We start from the raw sequence: 25,053 nt of genomic DNA on the forward strand, positions 1-25,053 counted from the left end.
CCAGAATAAATATTACATGATCATAATTTATATTAAATGATCGGTATTTATATTAAATAGTTAGAATTTAAATTGGGCTGGTCAGAATTTATACTAAATGGTAAGAATTATTTTTATTGATGGTCAGTATCATATTTTTCATTTAGTGTTTATTACAGTTCATTGGTCAGTTTTTATAAATTATTTGTATTTTAGCCTCAAGGTTAGTTTTATGTTGACAGATGATCAGCATAATAATAAATTGTGCTTTAGGGGCAATTTGCATGGTTGGGCTCGCAACATTATCAGATGTCAACACAACAAGCCAAGGGTGCTCTTCGCCACCGCTCTGTCGTTATTCCCGCTTCGCTCGTCGCTCTGAATACCATCGCATCCTACATACAATTAAATAGATTCGTTGAGTGTTATTCACAGTGTTAAATGTTCTGACCAACGCTCGTTTACTACCGCTCCCTCGCACCTAACCTGTCCAACAGTTTTGGTGCGAGCGAGATATTTTATAAGATATTTCCAAAATAAGTTATTTATTGTCCAAAAAATACTATAAATGGTATAATATTATTTTATTTCACATAATCGTCGTGTGACCCTTTATTTATTTAAGTAAAGTAAGATTGTAATACTTAAGCGATCATTGTTTACAGGACCAATTTTCCTATAGTTTGTTTACTTATAAAAGTCAGTAAGTCTATTATCATGACGTGCTTTGTGTTACCTACTGTATCAGGGCATTCCTTCCATCTAATCACATTGCCAAAAGTGATTAGATTTGAAGTGAACTTTGATTTTGTGGGATGATTCTTGAATGTGAACACACTACAGTTGAGCTAGACTAATATAAATATTACAGTTATATTATTCCATCATGTGTAAAATTATTTTCTAAAGAATAAACAGATATTGTTGACAGTAGTTTTAGAAGCTCAACTTATTTAAAATTTCGATAACACAATGTATAGCAATTATTGAATAAAATTCAATAACCAAACATTAACAAGGTAAAATTGATATTTGTATTAGAAAAAAATATGTGATGAAAAATCTAAATACTGTATTTTTGCAATTTAATATTATTTATATAAAAATAGCATAGAATACACACGTATATTTAAAAAAAATATGTAATATGATAAGATATATTTATTAGTATTTTACTCGCTAGAGGTAAAACTATGTCATATATGTATATGTACATATTAAATTCATGAATATGGATATATATTTAAAATACTGTATGACTATAATACGTAATGCTTAATTTCTCTTACAGTATAAATAGATAAATAATATACGAAAGTAGGTAGCTTATGGTGTCACATAAGCTATTTTTTAAACCTAATAAGTAGGTTGAAAGAAAATCAATTTTGTTTTTTATTTCGATTTATTATTATAATATAAAAAAATATTGCACCACAGTTTCAGAATCTTTACACAGTCGACAAGAGTATTTTTTTGCATATTTATGGCAATTTCAAATATAAGTTGTAGCGAAGACGCACTTGAAGGTATTTTTTATTGCAAATTACAAAAATATATGTTTAACATGTTTAATAAAGTTGCTAGTATTTTAAGAGTATATTAAATAGTTTGTAAGTTCTAATTTTTAATTATTATTACATACAAATAATATTAAAAGATCATATAAATTAACACATTTATGCTTCATGTGTGAAACTTGGACAATAGGTAAATATTCTTCACTCGTACACGCTTCTTCTCACACATTTTAATTATTTATTTACATATATTGTTCCACATACAGTGAAACCTAGGTTGAATTTTAAATTAATTTATTTACATACACATCAATTCAACAATGTCAGAAAAAACACTTTCGGATCTTCTTTCCCTTCATAAATAAATTATGACCCATGCAAAGGTCAAAAGATTTCGCATACAAATTGGCCAAATACAGTTCTTATAACTAAGGTACATATTACATTATTCTTATACTTCTTCGTCTTCTTGGGTGTGATAAACTCTGCTTCTGGTTTGCTTCTTCAAACCGTATCCAGAAGATTCTTGCGATTCTGATGCATAGGCGTATTGCGGTTGAGATTCGCTTTCTGCTTGAGCAGATTCACTCTGAACTCTGTACCTTGGCTGATTAACAGGACGTCTTCTCTGGACTTTTCTCGTCCTCGGTGCTTGGGTGGCAGTGGAATACGTTTCACTGGACTCTTTCTGGTATGTTTGTTCCGGAGCAGGCGTGACGCGTTGGTATTTGCTATGTCCTGGATAATTTACTGGAGCTGGACTGAAACCAGCGCTTGGTTCCTCGTCGTCTATTACTGGAACTGGAGTGACGGAATACCCAGCGGCGACGAGAGCTTGAAACTCATCTTGGGTGTAAACTTTGTTGTTTTTTGGAGGCGGCAATCTCACGGTTTGAATCTCTTCTTCGGGTTCTTCAGGGACTTCGATTTTGGGAGTAATTTTCTTTTTGGCCGCAAGGGATTTAGATACGTATATGGATGAATGAGATGGACCTGCTGCAACTTGAGGTTTGGCATCAGCGGCCTTAGGCGTGGAATATCCCGAAAGGCCCTGTTGTTGAGGCTTTTGGAATGCTTGTGCGTACAAAGCTTGAATTAAGCTTTCATCTTCGCTGGAATACTCAGTCAGTTGAGGCTTAACAGACTTGTATCTTACATAGTTTTTAGGTTCTTCTTGTTTGATTGGCGCTGCGTATTTAGGTAAATATGTTGGTTGTTCTTCGGATGGAATTGGAGCGCTGGACTGGGCCTTTTGTTGCTGAATTCCAAATCTAGGCACGTATGTTTCTAATTTAACGTTATTCGCAGAGTTGACTTCTTCTGGTTGAGCTTTGACAGTTTGGTAATACTGTAAGTAAGGCGGAACGATTGGTTCTTGAGATTCTTTTTGAGAATATTGCTTGTATTGGATAGGAGCTTGATGCTGTAATTGGGGAGCGCTGACAATTTTCATAGGGCTAAGTTTTTCTTGATAGGATTGGTATTCGTAAAATTTAGGTTCTTCAGTTGTTACTTGAATGTATTGGTGTTGTGGTTGCTGTTGTGGTTGTGGTTGTAGTCTTTGCTTGAGAGCGACGGGTCTCAATTGTGCTGGCTGTGTGGGTTGTGGTTTTGTGGTTTCGATTAAATATTGTTGTGGGTATTTTTGAAGCTTGCCCCTGGATGCTACAGCTGGAGCTAAGTATTTCTGTGTTTGAGCTTCAGGTCTGAGGTAAGTGAATTGCTTCTGCTTAGAGGATGGTACTAAGGTATATGCTGATTTTTGCGGTGCAGCTTGAATATACTGTATAGGTTGGCTTTGATGTTGTGGAGTTGGTTTAACTTTCAATTCAGCGGCTCGGTTAGCAGCTACCAATTCGGCCAATTCTTTTTCAAATGAAGACTCGAGTTGTGAAACTTGTGGCTTTCCAGTGAACTGGAAGACGGCTTGGGATTGACTGTGACCTGTGGACTGCTTCTCATCGGCTACTGATAGAGCAGCTTGTACTCTGGCTTCGTGGAGTGCATGTCCGGGAGATGTTTGTAAAAATCCTTGATTAGTGTAAATCCCTTGAACAGGTGCTGGTTTTACAGCTTGAGACTGTCTTAGAACAAGTGGATATCTAGAATTTTGATACGTTGGTTGTAAGTTGTATTGGTTTTGTGAATAGACTGGACGCTTCAATTGAGGTTGTTGAAGTTGTAGTAATTTTTGTTCTGGTGCTAACGACTGTGCTGTTGCGTAGGATGGGTGTGCTCTGAAATCATTAAAATAATATTATGTGGATTGCATCATAAAAAATAACTAGAAAGTTCCTTAGTACAATAGTTGTGTATTGGTTTTAAAATCAATATTTTTCTAAATGTGCGTTATCTAATAACAATATTTGAGCTTATGACGCAAATCATATACCATATATAACTTTCTTCGTGTTACGTTTATTTTGTTAGAATTTTACAAATGCCTTAACGTTTATATACGAAATAGAAAGTTGTCGCTAGTGCGTAGGAATATCGACAAATACTTTATTTTAAGCATAAACGTATCATTAGATATCAGCAGAGTTAGATAAGATTGATTCAGAATAGAAAAACTCACCTGGGTATTAAATACTGTTGCACCGTGGGACGAACTTGGGCGGCAGCTTGTTGCAAATTACCGCTTTGAAGCTGTCTTAAGAGGTTCAAGTATTCTGCATCCGGCTGAAATTAAATTATGTAAATAAATAACGTCAACCCCATGATATAATAAATTATAAAACAAGGGATACATTAATCACTATCTAGTTACTCAATATTCTACTGGCGCTACAACAGTCCCTGTAAGTGACATCTCACTACTGAAATTACCTACATTAGCGTCATCGTGTCAAGAATATAAATAGCAAGATTGCCATTGCAAGAATGCGTCCGAGCAGTGAAACTTCCCGTCACACTGACACTCTTTTAGACCATTACATCCGCCGTTAAAGGCTTTTGGATTCCACAAAAACAATATGGACATTTGAAGAATGCAACGCTTTGGACATAGGAAAAAGTGAAACCGCTGCACGTTCCATGAACTGTGTCAGCTCGTTTCCGTTGCATTATTAATTAATTTGCAAGGTTCAGAAGGAAGACAACTTCTCGGTAGTTCGAGTATCCAGTCCGATGAGAATGAAAGTGGAACGGTTTCACATTCGAGTCTGTAGCGTATTATATGTAAAGGTAATCAGCAATTAAATCTCACTTTCAGTTAAACCGTGTCTCTCTGGTAACTTGCCATAAACGTTATTGTCTTCTGTGCTATTATATAAATGAAAAACAAAACTTTGAGCTACGTTTAGAACACATCATTATCTAATAATTGCTTACATTCATTATTTTATCTTTAGATGGATACGAAAAAATAAAATATATTATTGTATAATTACTAATGTTTTCCCAACTTAACGTTTAACTAGAAAATAAATCATGATAAACAATTATAAGGTATCCGAGAATGTACCTTCTCTAGAACTATCCATTATGTTTGTTAATGACGCTTTCAATTATAGTTGATAAAGAGAAGATTCTAGTATCACTACAGAAATTAAATTATTACATATTTTTTATAGCCGGAATGTATTAGGAATATATTGATACATATATAATATGTCCTTAAGTATTAGCGATTATTAAGCAGTAATAATAAAATACTTATTTTATTATTGATGATTTTCAATAATTATGTAACTATGTATTATATATTTTCTAAATTGCAATAGATTAATATTATTGCATTATAGTAATATCTGGCCGTGGGTTATGATTTGTGATATATTCAGAGTTATACAATATTATTTTACACGCGAGTTGTGTCATTATTATAGTTGGAAGTTGATCTTTATAGTAAATTTGCGCTCCAAGACGCGAAGCTAAGAGCGGTGTTTACTATGAGAGTGACAGTGATTTAGTTGTAGTTACCCAATCAATAGTCATACGTCGTGACTAAGCGGCGATCGTGCTTGCCAACGACCGCTTCCAGCATCTGATTGAACCCACAAGTTGAACCAACCGTTATCATCACTCTCACTTGCTAGAAAATAAAGAAAGCTCTCGACAAGCTCCAAATACTCCGACGTAAAAATAAACGACCAGAGATCATCAATTCCGGCACGGATCGTGAGTAATAACCCATGCCAATTTATTACGTCATAAATAGTAATCATAACAATGTTGCGAAGTTGATCCAGTGATCGTCAGTAATCCAAATAAATGTAACACTGAAAAGCAATGGAATTCGAATTTCCCAACAATGAAGATAATGATGTTTTTGTTGCAGAAATGTCTCGTGAGGTATGATTCCGTCAAGTCATTTAAAGTGTGTAAACATGGACGTTTGCACAAGGCTAATTCGTACCAAAAATTGACGCTAAGATACATTACTGTTTTGCGTGGAAAGTATAATTAAAAAGAAATTTCCCATCGTCTTTTGAATCGTGATAAATGTAAAGGAAATGAAATGTACGAGAGGAATAGGAAATTGAGAGTGATGGGTATTTACAGTAATCGTATGCAATTGAAATAAATCTGTGTAATTTGTGTGATTGTTATGTGATGAGATGAGTTAATTTTGCAGATGTGCATAAATAATGAGTAATAATATAGTAGACGTATATCTAAAATGGAAACATTTAATTATTTTTTGCGTTGAAATCGAATTTAATGAATAGGTTAGGAAATATTTAACAAGAAGAAAATGTGAGAATAGGGTCTTTATTACAAAAATAATCTTTTGAAATATGTAAGTTTATATTGATTCTTTGAAAATCAAATAAATGTTAGGTATTGAAAATTAAATAAATATGAAACCTGTATTAATATAATTAAGTCGAAATTAAGTAAAAAACAGTTTAATTAAAAAATGGTAAAAAATGTTTTTGTTAAACTAGTGGCTTTATGAAACAAAACTCTAAGATCTTCTGTATTTTTTTCTCTTTACCACCAAAAAAATAGAAATATACACCAATATAATTTTATAGAAAATTATTTCTTTATGCCTTGGTGTGAAAAGTGTCTTAGATTTTATGGACGGAAAAGTTGCACTACTAAAAAAGTGACTAATCACCCAAGCAATATAATACAATTTTATTGTTATAATTTACATTTTTTCTCTATTGATATATGTAACATATACTGTAAGATTCGATATTACTTATTGTCTTTGTTTATAATTATTGCTCTTCACAATTTTCTCATAAATTTATAACCGAAATTTATTTACTTAGACCTTAGCGGATGAAACGTCTAAATATATACACTATTATAGCAAAGGGATCGTTTTTAATTTAACATTATTTTTGAGAATAAAAAATGTGAGATATAAAATAAACACAAGGATGGCAAAAGATAACAAATATCAGAACCATTGAAATATATGTTGTAACAATGATTGCAGAACTACTTAAAATTTAAATAAAATAGTATTAGTAATTAAAAAAAGATGACAAAAATGATGCAAAATGGGGTAGGGAAGTCCCCCGTTCGCTTAAGCTGGGTATATAATTTTAACTAAACGTAATCTTTTCAACATTGTTCTTTTTTAATTAGTAAAATGATTAGCTTAAGCTTATTAAACATTGAACAACAATATGTTTTCCCTGAAGATAATATTTTATAACATAAATAATAATATTTTGATTTAAAATTATAATCAAGATCAATCCTAGGAAATTATTATATATAGATCAGTGGTATAAGTTGGTATCTAAGATCAAAAAGATCTGAGTTCGAATCACATATAAATCTTTGTGCTTTCCAATTAGATACTTATTACAGACAATTTTTCGAAATGTGCTAAAATTATATTTAGTTCAAGAAAAAATACGTTTTAGCTCATTTTGAGTTTTTGTCCTCAACAAATATGAAAATTGGAGCAAATGACTTTTTTTAGCTTGTTTCGAGATTCTGTCTTAACATTTTCAACATTTGAACATTTAAGGCTTATTTTTATTCTGTATGCATAGAGTATCATTTTTTTTTCAAAATGCTAAAATAGAAACAAGAATGTGCGATCGATACAATAATTTGCAGAAATAGAAATCTAAATGCGAAAATTAAAAAAAAGTATAATTCCAATATATTGTCACAAATTAGGCTTTCTGACTAATAAATATTGTGATGGTTAATTAAAATTGAGCTTGATCGTACATATAAGTTATTAAAAATTGTATAAAAAATACTATATAAATACTGTATAATATAAAAATTGTATAAAAAAACTGAATACAGTACGTAGATTCCCATCACTACAATTAAAATAAAAAAAAAATAAAAAAAAGTGTATTTTTGTAGGGATTTTTATACTAAATTAAATATATTTTGAATAAATTTAAAATGTAGTATATCATAAACAATCAAGAATTAAAATTAAAATGTAACAAAGCAAAATTGGTAAAAAATTATGGTAACGTTCAAGACAAACCAGAGTATAAAGAGTAACTAAAAATAAAACTTCTTTGGAGAAATAACTGTAAGCAGTGTATAATTTTAAATGTGAATCAATATATCTTATATTATATTTTAGGTAAAAAAATACGAAATTCCCTAACAGTTTAATAAAAGCTAATTTAAATCGTATTTTTCGTTAATAATTTAAAATTATTGTTTCTTTGAAGAATTGCATTGGAAAATACATTCATAGATAATTAGATAACTTACTATAATATATTTGCTATCCATAATATATTGGAATAATAACTGCAATATATTAAAGTAATAAATATTAAAATCTTATTTTTACTCTATACATATACACAAACATGTGTATGTACTTTCACGTAAGATTGAAATATCACTTTATTTTGGAAATAATATTTACAAAAGAACAAAAAGATAATCTTATTGATAAGATATTGTAAAAAAATATCGTTGAATGACACAAACAAGATATGAGACTATATTTAGCCATTCATACAACATGCACTATGTATCAATGATAAGCACAATTTCACAATGTATAGTCATTAGGCAACAAATGCAACTGACACTTTGAAATCATTGGTCAAGTTCTTGATGCTTATTCAGCACACAATCCGAGCTTCAGGGTATATACTTAACCATTCATCTCGCTCAACAATTTCCCAATTTGGCCATTATTTACGCTCCCGTCATAACTATAAATTAGTATATTACCTCAGACTCAGCTTCCTTTGCGACCGCTGTCCTTAGCACGTAATGTCCCGGGGCTGATCCGTAAATGTGCTGAGTGGTGCCTCCAATCGCCCTTCCTTGCTCAGCCTGTCGTTTTGGCTTCTGGGAGTCGTCCTCGATGCTTTCTGGCTTTTCTTCCTCGCAGAAGCAGACCGCCAAGAAGGCTGAAACGTGATATAATTTTGATTTAAACCCATTGAGTAACCGTGCAACAGCAATTATGTCAGATATTCCAGTCGATTGCATGACAGATTCTTTTATTGGCAATAGAGAGTGCTCCGGTTCTTGACGTGAAACTAGATTGGCGACGCTCTTATCCAACTGATAGAACACGCGTAATATATGAATTAATTATAGCAAAAAGTATTTTCATAAATTAAGTAAGGCCTATCGAACTTTTAAATTAAAGAAAAATCGATCGTTAAAAAACACTATATTGATGACAGACTCTCAAGAATATCAACGATGTATGGTTGCAAAAAAAGAACGACTGGTTCAAATATTATAAAGGATTTCTGCATGGCGAAGTGGATAGCCATCGTCAGGCGCATAATATATGGTTCAGTACACTTAGCGATTTTTTTTTTGTTTCAGTTATAAATATAAAGGATGACAATCCATATTTTTCAATATGCTAACATCAATATTAAAATGATCGTTTCTGATGCAACAGTTTACATAAAATATTACGTTAGAAATCGATAGTATTGGAATTAGAATGATATTACTAAGTAATTGGATGATTGTTGTCCTTGAATCATCACAGATTTTGTGATAAATATAGGTATTTAACGACCGTGACTGATTGGTTACCAATCCATTTTATTTCCTATGATATTAAATGGTTCGATTGATTACAAAACAAATACACAAAATTGGTTCTTCGTTACGCACGATCGCAGTTTTGAGAATGTAAAGATCTCGACAAGCGTTTCTAGATAAATTTTTATCTATCCGCATTACGATAGCGTCGCTTCGTGAGAATTTTGCCAAGTGAAGGTTTTGTTGCACTAGAATACAACAACCTTGGCAAAGTTCTAACGCCGGTTACGCGACACACAAGCACTATATTACTAGAGACTAGAGCACACCTTTCGAATTTCGCGCACAATGTATGCAAAACAGGAGTTTCGACAAACAATTAGATGTTTCTTAATTGGGTATTTGGTCCTCGATATCCGTTGAATTATTCATTGAAGCGTGTGTACGAAATTCGTGAGAAAATGCGCTAAAAAAATGTCGTGCTTTTGATCAATCGTGTGATGGCTTCGTTTTTAACGATCAATTTTAACAATCGAATGATTTTGTGCAATTTTTAAATACGTGCATCGACAATCACTTGTGAAATGTATAACGTGGACGTTACTTTAACTAGGTCTAGTCGAGAATTGTCATCTATCACACATGATATATGGGCAAAGATGTTTAATGAACGATATACACAAAAGAGCAGAGCTAGAAATGGAAATTTTAACGAACTGAAGTGTTAGAATATATCAGTGTAATACTATTGTATCTGCAATTCTATTCTAAGCAATACATATTATATTTCTGCAATATTTTTGTCACAACACTATGTTGAGTAAAGCTATAAGATATTTTACGATACTTAGAATTTAATTCATGATTATATAATAATATATACATTTATATATACATATTATACACTATATAGTGAGAGAGATTTTATGATATTTAATTAAAATATGGGATGTTTTTCAAGTATCTATCTGTTACAAACAATTTTATTGTCATTACAAATTCACGCCATAAAGTAATCCTATTAAACTTAATTTTATATTTTATTAATTATTAAAAACATTTATTAATTATACTATAAAAATCTGTAGGTTTTTATAGTATAATTAATAAATGTTACATTTTTATAAAGGACTTAATATCACCTTCAATACATACAATAATCCATCATATGTCACATTAAAAAAGTTTTATATTATATAACGTATAGCTATTTTATTTCTTTAAAAATATGCGTTGTAATTCTTGATAATTAAAAAAAATCCTTTGTATATTTAGTAATATAACATTAAATAAAAATCTAATTAAGGATCGATATATACAAACAATTTTATTGCCATTAATAATAAGCATAAAGTAAAACTTTGTTTAATTTTGTAGATGCTAGTTAAAGTATAATAGCAAGTGTTAATATAAAGGGCTTGATATCACCTTGATACAAAAAAAAATCGAAAACATACAGTCACTTTAAACACGTTTTATATTATAATACGTATAGCTACTCAATTATTTAATAATATGAGCTCTATGCAGTTTTAAAGACTAATATTTAAGGAACTGTCAAAGAAAATATAAAATCACCCTTTATATTTTTAGTATTGTAGTAGTAGAAATATGGATCGAAATATATAAATACTTTAATATTGCTATTACAAGCTCAAAATAATAGTCATATAAAATATTATTATTTCGAAAATAAATTTTAATTTTGTAGAAGTAAGTTATAATATATTAATTTTAACCTTAATGTACAGCACTTATTTTAAAATGACCATTACAATGACTTCAAAACGTCAATACAAAGGGTTTAAATTGATTTTTTTCATATCACATCAACAGTTTATGAGCGATAACATACAAAACATGTTATTTCAGTCACGTGTTGCTGCTAAGCAAAATGCCAGATTTATTATTAAATAAATCGAATAAGTAACATTTTTCAGAACCATAATTATTGTATGTTGAAGTTGAAGATATTAAACAAAAATAAAATTTTACCCTAATTTAATAAAAAAGATTGCAAATCTTCGTTGCAACATATCAGGTGTAAGACCAATGATTTACATCGATGTACACAATTTAATCATTATGAATTATTATTACAGCTTACAATCAATAAATGTAACTCTGCACTACCTAGCTCTATTTTTAAATTATTCATCCGTGAGATTAGGAAAATCTAGAAAGACCTAATCTGTGATGATCGATTGGAATTATATTTATATTAGGATCTTAAAAATATTAAGGTCTATATATATAATTTTTCGCGTATTAGTTACCGAATTATACGACTAGTCTATCGTGATGGTTAAGTTGATTGTATACACCTCACTTCACTTATAGATAATGTTATTGGTGTGACATATAATGTATATAAAGATTAAAGTGCAGAGATATTAAACAAATCATGAGAACGAATAGATCATAACCTTTGGTTGAACCTTTCATAAAATATATTTATTATAGGTAGATTTTGCATTCGATGCAAAACCGACAATTATAGGTACATTTGCAAAAAACAATAAAAAAATATTACCTATCTAGTGTATTACATACCGGATTTTACAAGTCGATCAACCTTGACGTGAAACGATAGGAAACCGTTCTAATCCTGTTTCGAACGTAAAGTTGCGCTTAGATATACAGCTTTTTTTGTATTGTATGCATAAAAAACATATTTTTTAAACCGTCAATTAAATGTCAGCGATTAGTTACTTTTTCACAACATCCACAATTTCACAAGCTCAATTATGAGATGAGAGACGGGATTTGCCTCTAATGCAATGCAAGACGGTTGCGCTTTGAGAGTTCAAGAACGCAATCTTTGCTTTGGATTAATTAAGTTAACAACTAAAGTGAATAAAGCGAATTAAAACAAAAAGTGAAACGATTCGTTCAAAGCTCAATGTCAACGTTCAACATGAGAAAATAATGCTTGATAAAGATATTGAGGCTAAAAACTTTCAATGTCATTTAGTGTTAACACTTTAATGGTTTATCTGGTACGAAATGTTTTCATTCACACCATTTAGTGTATTTAATGTGATTTGAATGAACTCATAAATATACATTTGGGTAAGTCCATTACAACAAAAGTCTATTGTTAATCTGAGAACCTAAATTTATAGTTATATAATATAGACAAACTATTCATGAGTTTGTTCTCACAAATTAAAAATTATGGCGTCTATATTGAAATATATTAATATATGAAATTTAATCAATGATTGTATTACATAAGCATATTTTTCACATAAGGAGTGAAAATATAAAAAAGCATATGAGGATAACAAGAATTAGGTTTCATGACATATGTATAGAAAATTAATTAAAATATTTTTTCGACTGAGATTCTTGCTTGCACACCTAGAAAATTTGAAACCAGCAATGAAAAGCATTTTAAGGGTACTTTGGTAGCGAAATATAATTTTACATAATTTTTGTTAAAAAAGTAAACACATTTTTGCTATATTTTTTTGTATTATAGATAAACAAAATTTGTCTCTGTAAAATGTTAAGAAAATTCAAGGTTCTGTCATACATAAATAAATTTGTCCCTGTACAAATATGAGAAGAATATTTAAGGTTATGTGGAAATACAATATTTCTATTTGTATGAAATATTATATTTTCAATTTAAGAACAGCACGCTATAATTAATCAGTGACTAATGCCTGAAACACATAGATTTGAATCCCAAACAGAGCATAGTGTTTTTAATAGCAATTGTGTCTGGGAGATTAGAATTAGTGATTAATATATAACTATAATTCTGATCGATCACAACAGATTTTCCAAATCTGACGAATACATATCTAATTAAAATGAAATCTAGTTCGGTCGTAGCATTTAGTAATTGCAAGTTATAATAATAGTTTATAATTAATTGATATATGCTAATAATTTACAGATTGTTTTCAGTCTGGTGTCTCACTAATTACTTGTAAGTGTTGATTGCATTTAACCCATTGTAAAGCATTGGGCTAAGGCCATAATGTTACAATGAATATTGAAGATGTTCAATAAAAAAACATAGGCGCTAAAGAATAACGATGTATGTAATATCTGATTTCGATATTTTAAGAGTAACATTAAGTTAGTTAAGGGATCTAAAGTACAACTGAGCAATATTTAAAACGGATGGCATTTAGGTCAGAGGTTAGGATGAGTATTTAAGGGAAGGTTTGAAAGCACCTATGCAAAATTAGATTCATCATAAAAATATACTTTGTATAAGAAAAATATCTATATTTTATTATTATATTTTATGCAAGATAAAGTTTATCGTAATAATTTATGAAGTCCAAATCTTATTAATAAATTATCTTATTTATTATGCATTTCAAAATATAATATGTACTACTAATATGTTTAATATATAATAGTAATATTTAATAAGTAAGTTGCATACATTTAATTTTACTACTCTAAAAAATATCAATTTATTTCAAGGCTATTTGTAAGTATTAAATATATTTAATAATAGGATTGTAGATATTTTTTAATGAGTAATTTATTAAAAAATATCTGCAATCCTTATTTTTTGAAGCATTTATCTGAACATACTAGTATATTCAAATTAATTATAATACGTTAAGTTAAGGTGTTTTAATCACAGAACTAGGTTTTATTGTACAATATTAGTTATTTATAAATTATAATATATAATGCATATTAAATAAGCAATATTTATAATGCAAACGTTATCAGCCTAGATCGCCTTGTTGGCCGGTCACCCAAAACTCAAATTTAAGGTCCACTTTTTAATAAAAACGAGTGAAATAAAAATGAACATTATGAATGAAACTAGTTTCGGAGACGTGTTATAAAAATTTCACTTTCGCTATCGACCGTAACGAGTTTCTTTGGCTGTTGTCACGGTCGCTCTTTGTACCACTACTGGTTTTGAAAAGTGATCATTTATGCGGTCACTCTTATATTATCTGGACCGAGAGATGCTGCTGATGATAATAGTATAATAGCGACGATAATATGAGTTGTGATCTTGTGCAATCTCAAGATTAAGCATTAGATACTAATTATTGTGCACAGTCGTAAAACTTATCGCTTTCGCTAGTTATATATAAATGTGAAAAGTTGGGATTCAAGCGTGAGAATTAATTACAAGCTAAGATAAATTATTTATCAAGTTCAATCAACGTAGATAAAGCTTTAAATATAGACTAATTAGAAATTATAAGATTGTGTTAAATATAAGGTAAAAATTGAATTTTTGATTACAAATTTTTAATCTAAATGAATTTAGCACTTAGAAAAATTTAGTGGTTTTCTTTAAATCGCTATTTAGTAGTTTAATTTTTTTTTAAATTCTATATATTTTTTTAAATATATTTAAAATGTTTTACTCAACTAAGAGATTTTTTGTTCTACAAAGTTCGAGATTTGTTCTGTCAGAGAAATTTCCATTGCAATTTATTGCCAACTTGTATGGTAATGAAAATGGCGTTATAATCAGGCAAAACGTAATGAAACTCGGTTTTGAATTTAATGTAGGAAAAAGTGGTGTTTATAGTTAATAAAAGAGTGTAAATCCATCCTTTGTCATACAAATAAATAATTTGATATGCGTTTAAGTAATGTTTCTACAAAATTTGAATGAAACACTTATTTACGTTCTGAAAATTAATTAAGGTTATTAAATAGTATTTAAAAAGCTTTTCAATATGTATAAAAAAATTAAGGGTTCATTTTAGATCAAAATTTAATTTGAATAAATTATTATTATTTTTTAAACGTGACTAAGCTTTTGAAAGTATAAGTAAATATTAGGTAGGATAAGTTACTTAATGTTAAAGTAGTCATTTAATTACCCTATGTAATCAACATCAACGATCTCGAAATAAACCGCAAACGCAACAGTTAAAGTACACAATCTGGATGGATTAACTGTTATATTTAAACGTTGCAACATTACAGCCGCTTTAAATACTATGTCCAATCAACGCCACAGTTTTCTTGTCAACAATCAATGATACATAAATAAATGCATAATCTAGAAAGTCGATCTACGCTTCATGCAAAAAAGTGCATTTGAATTACAATTGCAAATTTACTAAAGGACGATTTCACTAATGGAGGAAGGGCTTAAATAGGAAAAGCTCGCTTTTCTTCTGTGCGTGTATTGAACTCGCAACCGGATCGTTCAGCAGGGTCAATGTCACGTTATGAGACCGAACAGGTAATCGCATGCATCACATGTATGACGAGTAAAGAAAAATGTAAACGTGTAAGGAAACTGCTAGACAACTGGGAAGTTGCGGGTTTGTAGCTTACAGCGCGTTGATGTCGTCCGTGCGAGTTTTTCCTCTAATAAGAATGTCAATTAAAAGTGACGCGGAATGTACATTGTAACATTTTAAACTGTTAAGAAGTATGATATGATTATGTCGTTATGCTTTTATAATTGCGATTGTGAATAAAAAATGTTGGGTTTAAAACTATATTAAGGCATAAAATAATTGGTGAAAATCGGTGATGAATATATTAAAATGAAAGTAAATTTTATATATTTTATCAAGTAAGTGGTGAAACTTTCAACCAATTTTTTGATGGACTTTTGCTACTACAATGTTTTGTATGAATTTGTTGGAATTGTCTTTTTATAACACTGTAGAAAAGTAGATTTGATATTTTTTAATTTTCTACGCAGGCATTATAAAATATGTTTGGATAATGTTGAGCCCCAAACTATTTGGCAATTTATTAAGAAAAACATTTATGATTTTCTGTCACACATCACATTAAAATGAATGAAATACAATTTTAAATAAAAATATATTTCAAATCTACCTTAAAAATTCTTTAAGCTCTGGTCAAAATAATCAGGTTGATTTCTAAGTATTAAAGGATACTTTAACTATTTTAAGGTACATTTTTTATTAAAAATATTTTAAAACAAGGTAGCAGGTTAAATTGGCTAACGAACTATTTTTCAAAAAATTATGTTTAATCTACATTTTATTATTTCTATTAAAAGAGTGAAACAATTATTATTACAGTAAAATTATATTTTTTTTAATATAATAACGAAAAATAACAATTTAGGTCTTTGTAATTTTAATTAATATTTATAATTTTATCTACATAATTTTTTTAAGATAATAATAAATTTTATTGTAAGTAAACTACTTTAACTAACAACCATATAATACAAGTTCATTAAGCAGTAAAATTACGAATTAACTAGATCTAGATTTACGACCCAATGAACTACGTTTGATATCCGCAGCAGAATCTAATTTTTTCAATTAAATTTTATAATAATAAAATATTGAAAATTACCGAAAAAATCCGTTGATTGAAAATATATTATAAATCATTTATAAAACATGATTTCTTTAATTACCAGACGTTTCGTGCTTGTCTGAAGTATTATTGTACACAATGTTAAAGGTTTGGGTATTTTATGTTACAGCTATAGATTTATAATAAAAAATAAATCGTTCATGTTAAAATACATTTATAAATAATAAATTTAATAGCAACCAAATAGCAAAGATTCAAAGTTAATATTTTAATAAATAAAATAAGTTAATATGAAATAGTTATATTTTAAAATATTAAGTAAAATTATAAAGCGACAAATTGAAAGTAAAGTAAATTTATAGTATATAAGCTAAATTTAAAGTAAATTAACAAGCGTCATATATTGAAAATCAGTCAATATTTAATTTTTAATTATTTTTTGAAGATATCTCATATTAATTTAATTTAAAGGATCATGATTAAAAAACAGAAATAAACATGTATATATAATAATAATATTAAATTTACTCACCATTTATAACGATGAACCACAACAACAGCTTCATGATTGCTTTAAAATTGAAACAAACTCAACCACTCAAAGACACTGTAATGGTTTATATTTGCACCTATAAAAATGAAAAATAATTATAAAACTAAAATCACTTGTATCAATATTTAAAATCATATGAAGCAAAAAATCTAACACTTAATAAACTAAACAATGTTTTTAATGAGACAAATTGTTTGATGCTTCTAATTTTCATTGATCGTTATTGATTATTTAGTAATTCAAGTTGTTTACTTTTAGTCCGATCGCTGTTCGGCTGTGGTCTGTGGCGCGGTCCGAGCGAGTGTGCCGCCGCCCCCACCCGGTGTGTGCTTTTAAGTATGGAGCCCCACTTTGAGCCCCATTTGAGAAAGGGGCCTCCGTGCCTGGGAGGCTTCGTGCTCACAAAGTCCTGAAGAGTATCCGGAATTTTGTGTTGGAAGGCGCCAATTTTACGCACGGTAAAAAGGTCATCATATTGGCGTGCAATTAATAACGTAGAAAAATAATAATAGTATGTAAAACAAGCGATGGCGTAGTACAGCAAAAATTCGGCAAATTAATGCCACCACTGACTCATAAAGTAAGTGAAAAAATAATTGATATTGCGATGTAAAATATTAGCTTTATAAATATTTTGATTCACGGTTATTCTTTAGCGTAATATATATATTGTTGTTGGACAAATCAAAAAACCTGTATTATTTATGTGAAAAGTTATCTGTATTTATATATATTAGAAGTTTCAAGAACATATGCACATATGGAATTCCGAAGAGTTGCAGAAGATGCTGAAACAAAAATAAGACAGATTACATTGATCAGGTACGTTTATGTTCAGGTCTCAAATATTCAACAATGTATTGATCAAACATAAAACAAATTTATGAAATATGTTTGTAAAATGGTTTGAAATTTAATCAACTCATAAAGGATCTTGATTGACTCTTAAGCTTGAATAAAAGTACCGATAAAGATTAATACAGATAAATATTGGTAAAGAAATAAGTCACTGATGAACTTTGAAGTCAACATTTGGTTATAATACGCACTAAACAAAAATCTAGCTCTAGAGCTTTGGTGAAGGTAGAAGCTCTAAAAGGAGTGATAATACATATTCTGGCAAGAAGTTGGAGACATTTTATTGTATTGATTTTTGTATAAAATCTTAAGTCCTAAAAGTTTGGGCCAGATAAATTAAACGCGTGGGTAGTAAAATTGTTTATAAGACAATTATTACAGCAAAAATTTTAGGAAATAATGTATTGAAAAATAATTATATTTATATTAAGAAATATTTTTAAAAAAATGTGTCTAATTCTATGAATACGATAGTTGATGTTTGGATTTTTGGCACGATTTAGTGTATGTATTGGAGTCATATTATAATTTTAGAAAATATGTGTCACGTTTATAATTTACAGAATCAATTTATGTTAAAAACTTGTATTTTATAGCTTTTCTTGCATTAACGAGTCTTAGTTAATAAACATGAAAACATTCTAATTTCTATTGAAAACAAAATTAAATGAAAACTGACAATATATTTTATCTGCTAATTTATAAATATCTACAATATATTTTATCTGGAAAAGGTTTAAAAGTATATATTTTTATGTTACTTTTTAGAGCCAAGAATACCTTACAAAATGTAAGTATTTGTTTAATATAGTTCTTTAAAAATATATTTTATTATTTTTATACAATTTGGGGTATTAGCAATTGCACAAAATTATATAAGGAAAAAATTCAGATTTTTTCGATTTGGTTTAGTTATAACCATAAAATTGAATGACTTTTATAATTTATCCTAAATGATGTTCAGAAATTTATTAGATATATGCCACAACTTCTAATCAAAATTATTTTTTGAAACGCTGAAATTAATTTATTACAACTGTTAATCCAAAGCACTACTTCTTAAACTAAATATTGTTACATTTATTCCTAGTATATATAAAACGGGAATACTTTTTAAATACTTCAAAATTTTGCTAATATTTTATAGTAACAACAATTAGAAAAATAATTAAACTTGCTACTTATTTATTGTTTAAAAACATTTATATATTTTACCAGCAATATGATATTTGTTCGATACCTGTATTAGGCAAATGTTTTTGACGTATTTATCGTGCAACAATTTTTTTTAGCTTAGTAAATACGATATATTTTCGATGGCTATTTACTGGATAAAAATAAATATGTATTATAAAAACCCAACGTTACAAAATTTTATACCTATCAGACAGAAAATACATATTAAAAATATAAAAAAAAACAGTCATGATTAAATGATTTGATATACATAATATGTACATATTATATTACGGATGAGTAGCGTAGAAAACATCGTAAATACATGATCTCATTCCTATACTATCATTTCGTAATATTGAGAGAAATGTTTTATTTTTTTGTAGTTGATCTATTCATAGTATATGTAATACTTTTAATATTTTTTTCTACTAATATTAAGTATTACAAAACGATTTATTAGATTAGACACATAATGTTGTCATTTTTTAGTGTATCATAACTATTAAATAAAACCTCAAACGTAGCATTTTAACCACAATTATATATTTACAATATTATGCAATGTACTATTTCTTCCTGTTTTTCTATTACATCACTTTCGAAACGTTGTATGTTGTCAAAAAACACAAGACACATACGTACATTTTTCACTCTGTAAATCTCACATTTGGTAACGATACAGAACAAGAATTCTAATAGACCTCGAGCCAATTGTTCAATGCTATGTATGACATTTCGCACGCCAATCTTTTTGTTTCTTTTAGCTTTATTTGTTCTGTTTAATGTATAAAAAAGTATACACATTATAAACACTAAAAACTGCTCATAGATACAGATCGTTCTTTTTGTCTATTATTGACGAATAGATTATTTAACCGATTGCAGTAGTAATCCGCAAATTCCTTTCTTCGTTGGGAAACGAAAATTTTTATATTAATTGCGATACGTTATCTGCTATTTTTTATTATATTATATATATGAATGTGCAAGACAATGCAATAAATTATAATATAATACTATTTAAAAGCAAAATAATATAATACTTCATGCTCCAAGTATCTGATCGTTAAATATGATATCAGCAACGATAAAATCTCAATTGAAATTGTGCAGAATTGTATTATGGGTATCATAATATTTATTTTGTGGATCCATTGACTTGTTTTCAGCTGCACAGAAAGCATTTTTCTCAAAAATCCAACGCTACAATTATATATTTATAGTGTAGTATTTTTAAAACAATAGATACATTTCATAAATGTTAAATAGTTTTCAATTTAAAAATATTAAAGCATATCATTGATTCCCAAGTCATGATCATATGACGTAAAACGAGTGTTTCCCAAAATTTTGAGCACTCGATTTTTATTGTTCTTTGTTAATCGAATGTCAAAATTGTGCCATCGAGTTCAAGAGTTCATTGTGTAATTTAATTAACGTTACATATAAATAATAAACATAAATAATAATTAAAACGGTAACAATGGCGATAGGTAGTTTTCACGGTACGCACATGTGTGTACACGTATTTTTGCATAAACTTACGTCAAAACTGTTGCTTCCCACAAAATATGACCTATTTATGAACATTTTTCCCTTAACTGATAATTTTTTAAGCGAATGTCGTGAATTTTTGTGAATATGAGTATAAAAAAATATCAGAGCATTGAGTTATATCATTCAACACGTGAAAGTATTTTTTCTATATATTAAAATACCCAACGAGAGCGGAACCGTTTTTTTTCAGACATGATATAAAATTGGAAATAAGATTGCAATAAAATATAAAAATCGTAAAATTGTATCATGTTATAACAACATTAGTTTTAGAAGAATCGACGCCGGTAAAAGTGGGAAACATTTTGTTCATTGTTTAAATAATAATTGGGTACTATTGTTATACTTTATTTTCAGAAAATGTCTAAATTTTAGACATTTTCTGTCTTTGTTTTGCTAGTTTTTTATAGTGTGTTATAGTGTATTATATTTCATGATACATTATATTATTATGTGAATATGCATTGCAAAAAATTATAATAAAATAGCATAATTTGTTATGTTAATAAGAGTATAACATGAAATTTACGATTATCGGAAAATATATTGACATTTATACGTCAAGTTGAAGTGAAAATTATTTTACAATATATTATTATTGCGTGATAAGTACAGTTAATTATTAACTAATTGCAGTACAAGTGTTATAAAGTTAGTTTACTTTCTTACAATATTAATATTATGTTGTTTCTGTAGCAAATTACAAAAAAAATGTAAAAAATAATTAAATTATATTTCTATTTATTTTTTTAATAATGCTTATAAATTAAATGACCAAGTAGCTATTTATAATTTATAATGAAGTTATTCATTTATAGATTCTTCTGTGTATTTTTTATGGTACTCTATGATACAAAAACAAATTCCAAATATTTTATTGTATATTGTACAATGCAGTAGAAGCCACAGAAAATATTACTTTGGATATTTGAGAAGGTCGTGTAAAAATTTAATATCAGACATCCATTTGTATTTATTGAAGTACAATTTTAAGGACATTTTATAGATTTTTTACTTAAAACTGTTTTTACTTTAAATTAGGATTTAATTAAGAAATTATCATCACAAAATTGAATTTATATTGAAATTTTTATTTTATCACATTAATTTCCCAGCATCTCCTTCAAATTATTGTTTTATAAAATTATATTATAATTTCGCAGCTTCTTAATATTGAGATTTCTATTACCATTTTATAAAATGTACCATATTTGTATCAATAAAATTGGAATTTAGAAAAAATAATAAGTTATATAATATTATATTTTATAAAGTAAAAAATCTAAAATATTAGGTAATCATTAATTAATCGTCGTTTTGATAAAATTTAAGGCTTAACAGTGAGTTGTGCTTTGGCCGTTGATATATAAATGCAACATTCCGATATTAAAAAAATAATATTTGCGCATCAAAATTTACTACAATTTATGGTAAATAATTTATACAAAATTGTATACTACATCAATTTAAAAAAAAATATTTGTGAAGTAGTAGGTGATTCATAATACATCAGTAAATGTCAAAGTTATTTAAAAAAAATAGAACCGGAAATTACGATATCAATAGTCTTGAATGTGGGAGACCAGCAAATAGACGATGATGTCCTGGCTGCATAAATGGAAGCAAATCCTACTGAAGCTGGTCGAGAAACTAAACAAGTCTGATTGAATAGTGCATAGACATATTTAAATCATTAGGGAGGATAGGAAACAAGGTGTATGGGTTCCATATGAATTGAGCAAAACAAAAAAATACATATATCGCAAGAGCTTCTAAATCTTTAAGCTGAATCACTTTTTCTCGATCATTTGAAGATTGATAAACGGAGATGAGAAATAAGTTTTTGTACGACGACAATCGTCGTAGAAGATAGTGGTTATCTAAAGGTTAAGTAGGAAAACCTACCTGGAAGCCCTGGCTCACTGTGAAAAATATATTTTGTGTGTATAGTGGGATTGCAAAGGGATTTTGCATTACAAAACTCTTAAAACTGGTTGAATAATAACAGCAAGCTTTTATTGTGATCAGCTCTATCGTTTTTACAAAGAAGTAAAAAAGGCCAGCAATTGTCAACAGAAGTCGAATAGTATTACAACACGACAATGCGCATTCCCAAGTGGCAAAATTAACTCTCGAAAAAATCAAGAAACTTGGCTGAAAGGTTTTATCTCATCCACCTTATTGTCCAGACCTTGCACCTTCCGACTACCATTTATGTGAAAAGGTGGCTATCGGAATATATGGAATCAATTATGTTAATGGAATTAAAAAATTGACCGTAAGGTCGAAAACTTGACTCAAAAATATAAAATCAATCAATTAAGTTTTATTATTTCAAATAAAAACATTATTATAGGGAATAATTATTTTCCATAGCAATATGTCATAATGTATATGCATACATGCATAATATTAGTTACGTTGTTCCTGTCATATCTTGATAAATATTTCTTATATGTTTTTTTGTAAGTTTCATTGAGGAAACATATGTATGATACCTACACGAATGTAAAACTTTCAAATACCTTTAGAAATGAACGGAAATTAGGAAAAAAAATGTTTTGTAATATAAAATACATATCTTTTATATTCTTTATATACATATATAATATCATCGGTTAAGCTGACAATTTTTATATGTATTACATATAACAGTAACTAGATACTTAATTATGTAATTAAAAAACTTCATCAAAACACTATTTCGCGATGCTCAAATAGAGGCCTTGACATTACATTCCGTTACGAACGTCGAGATCATCTTGACCGATAAGAATGCCATGATGTATATAACTTTATTCTATTTCACTTTTCCTGACTCGGTTTTCCTCTGTGAGCAACTGTGAGCACGCGATCGATTAACTTTCATTTTCTTGGCAACTAAACCCGCCGCAGCGTACACCTTTGAATAGCAATGCAACTCGGTTCAGTACCACATTTCAATTACGTGAGTTCTCGTTTTCTAATAATAATGAAAATTTTTTTTCTTATAAAATCTGATTACTGTATGACACTAATAACGAATACAGCTAAAATATTTTTAAAAAATCCCTAAAATATGTCCTTAATAATACAAGAGAATACTGTTCCGTTCTAAATCATTAATAAAGTGGTTGACAGTTGACCTTCTCTCATTTTCCCTAACATAAATAAGCCAAAGCACTGTTACATAAAACTCTTTTTTACTAGGGAAGCAACAAATTAACTACCACTAATGGTTCAATAACTTTAAAAATAAATTTGCATAGCAACGAATAAATTATTATAGACACATGCTACACATTAATCAAATTGTATGTAATTATTTACACGTGTTGCGCATTAATATGTAATTATCATTATTTAAACGCGTATCGAATTTTATTTTTACTAAAAATATGGAGTGATTAAGTAAGACAGTACTCAATCAAAAATTCACTAGAACTACCGTCGTATTATTTCTGAAGCATCCGCCTCACTTGAAGGCGGGCGTAAAACTTATTACTTTAATTTCAACCTAGAAATGCACCAGAGTTCAATTCCCAACTCGCCACCAGTGGAGCTTCACCAAATCGACCCCATATATATAATAAATACACAGAAAGGCAGCCGCTTCTACTTCAATCGTCAGTTTTAGTCCAGTCAAGCAGTCACCTTAAATGACCAAGAGTTTAACTCAATATTTGAGACAACATGAATATTTTGTGACGCAGCGCCACATCAGAAACGATTATATTTTTGTTTCCTAATTAAATTTAATACAGATAAAGTTATAAATAAATAAATACAATATTTTATCACATTTTACTCAAAAATAATTGGAAATGACATCTATAAATTGTATTCGTAGAAAATGGCAGAGCAACTACACGTTATTAGATCGATGTAAACTAAGTTTGGCAAAGGTGATACATACTGTTAATTTAGATGTTTATACTTGTAATATTGCTGTAATTTGGAGCTATGGATTTATTTTTTTAAGATTAGTTATGTTAATACAATTTTACACTTTTATTAAATACAGGACGAGTAAATGTATTTATGTAGTCAAGTAGGAAGCTTTAAAATGATACTAAAAATCTAGAGAATAAGATGAACTACTCACTAGTAGTCATTCAGCTATGCATATTAATAGTAACGTACTTTTTAAACTTTAAGATGCAATGTAACACAAAATAGCATTTAATAACGTATTTTTATGAGTATCAATATCGTCTACTTTGTGAATTAAATCATGTTATATAATAATATATG

General features: G+C 28.7%; 1 protein-coding gene and 1 long non-coding RNA gene across 2 annotated transcripts; one reads left to right on the plus strand and one right to left on the minus strand.

Annotated features, from left to right (window-relative positions):
- Positions 1 to 1,362: 1,362 nt before the first annotated feature.
- On the minus strand, positions 1,363 to 17,531 carry LOC148230786 (uncharacterized). The gene is made up of 5 exons (XM_088194443.1): positions 17,479 to 17,531; positions 17,206 to 17,302; positions 8,631 to 8,812; positions 4,075 to 4,178; positions 1,363 to 3,733 (listed from the first exon to the last, which is right to left on the minus strand). Exons 2-5 carry the CDS (start codon positions 17,237 to 17,239, stop codon positions 1,948 to 1,950), a joined length of 2,106 nt encoding a protein of 701 aa, XP_088050569.1. The 5' UTR covers positions 17,240 to 17,302; positions 17,479 to 17,531; the 3' UTR covers positions 1,363 to 1,947.
- LOC148230787 (uncharacterized) lies at positions 5,282 to 17,531 on the plus strand. The gene is made up of 2 exons (XR_015810960.1): positions 5,282 to 5,618; positions 17,485 to 17,531. It is a non-coding gene; the product is annotated as an uncharacterized LOC148230787 (long non-coding RNA).
- Positions 17,532 to 25,053: the final 7,522 nt, after the last annotated feature.

Source organism: Plectrocnemia conspersa, unplaced genomic scaffold, assembly GCF_051122295.1.
Source record: "Plectrocnemia conspersa isolate PC_06_02 unplaced genomic scaffold, ASM5112229v1 ptg000010l, whole genome shotgun sequence".
Lineage (NCBI taxonomy): Eukaryota > Metazoa > Arthropoda > Insecta > Trichoptera > Polycentropodidae > Plectrocnemia > Plectrocnemia conspersa.

What these genes read in the sequence shown, in the direction of transcription:
- LOC148230786 (XM_088194443.1), bottom strand. Translation starts at nt 17,239, where the DNA reads ATGAAGCTGTTGTTGTGGTTCATCGTTATAAATG. An exon ending in GTGGTTCATCGTTATAAATG is followed by an intron (nt 8,813 to 17,205) that starts GTGAGTAAATTT and finishes ATCACGTTTCAG; the next exon opens with CCTTCTTGGCGGTCTGCTTC. An exon ending in CAACAGTATTTAATACCCAG is followed by an intron (nt 3,734 to 4,074) that starts GTGAGTTTTTCT and finishes TAATGATTTCAG; the next exon opens with AGCACACCCATCCTACGCAA.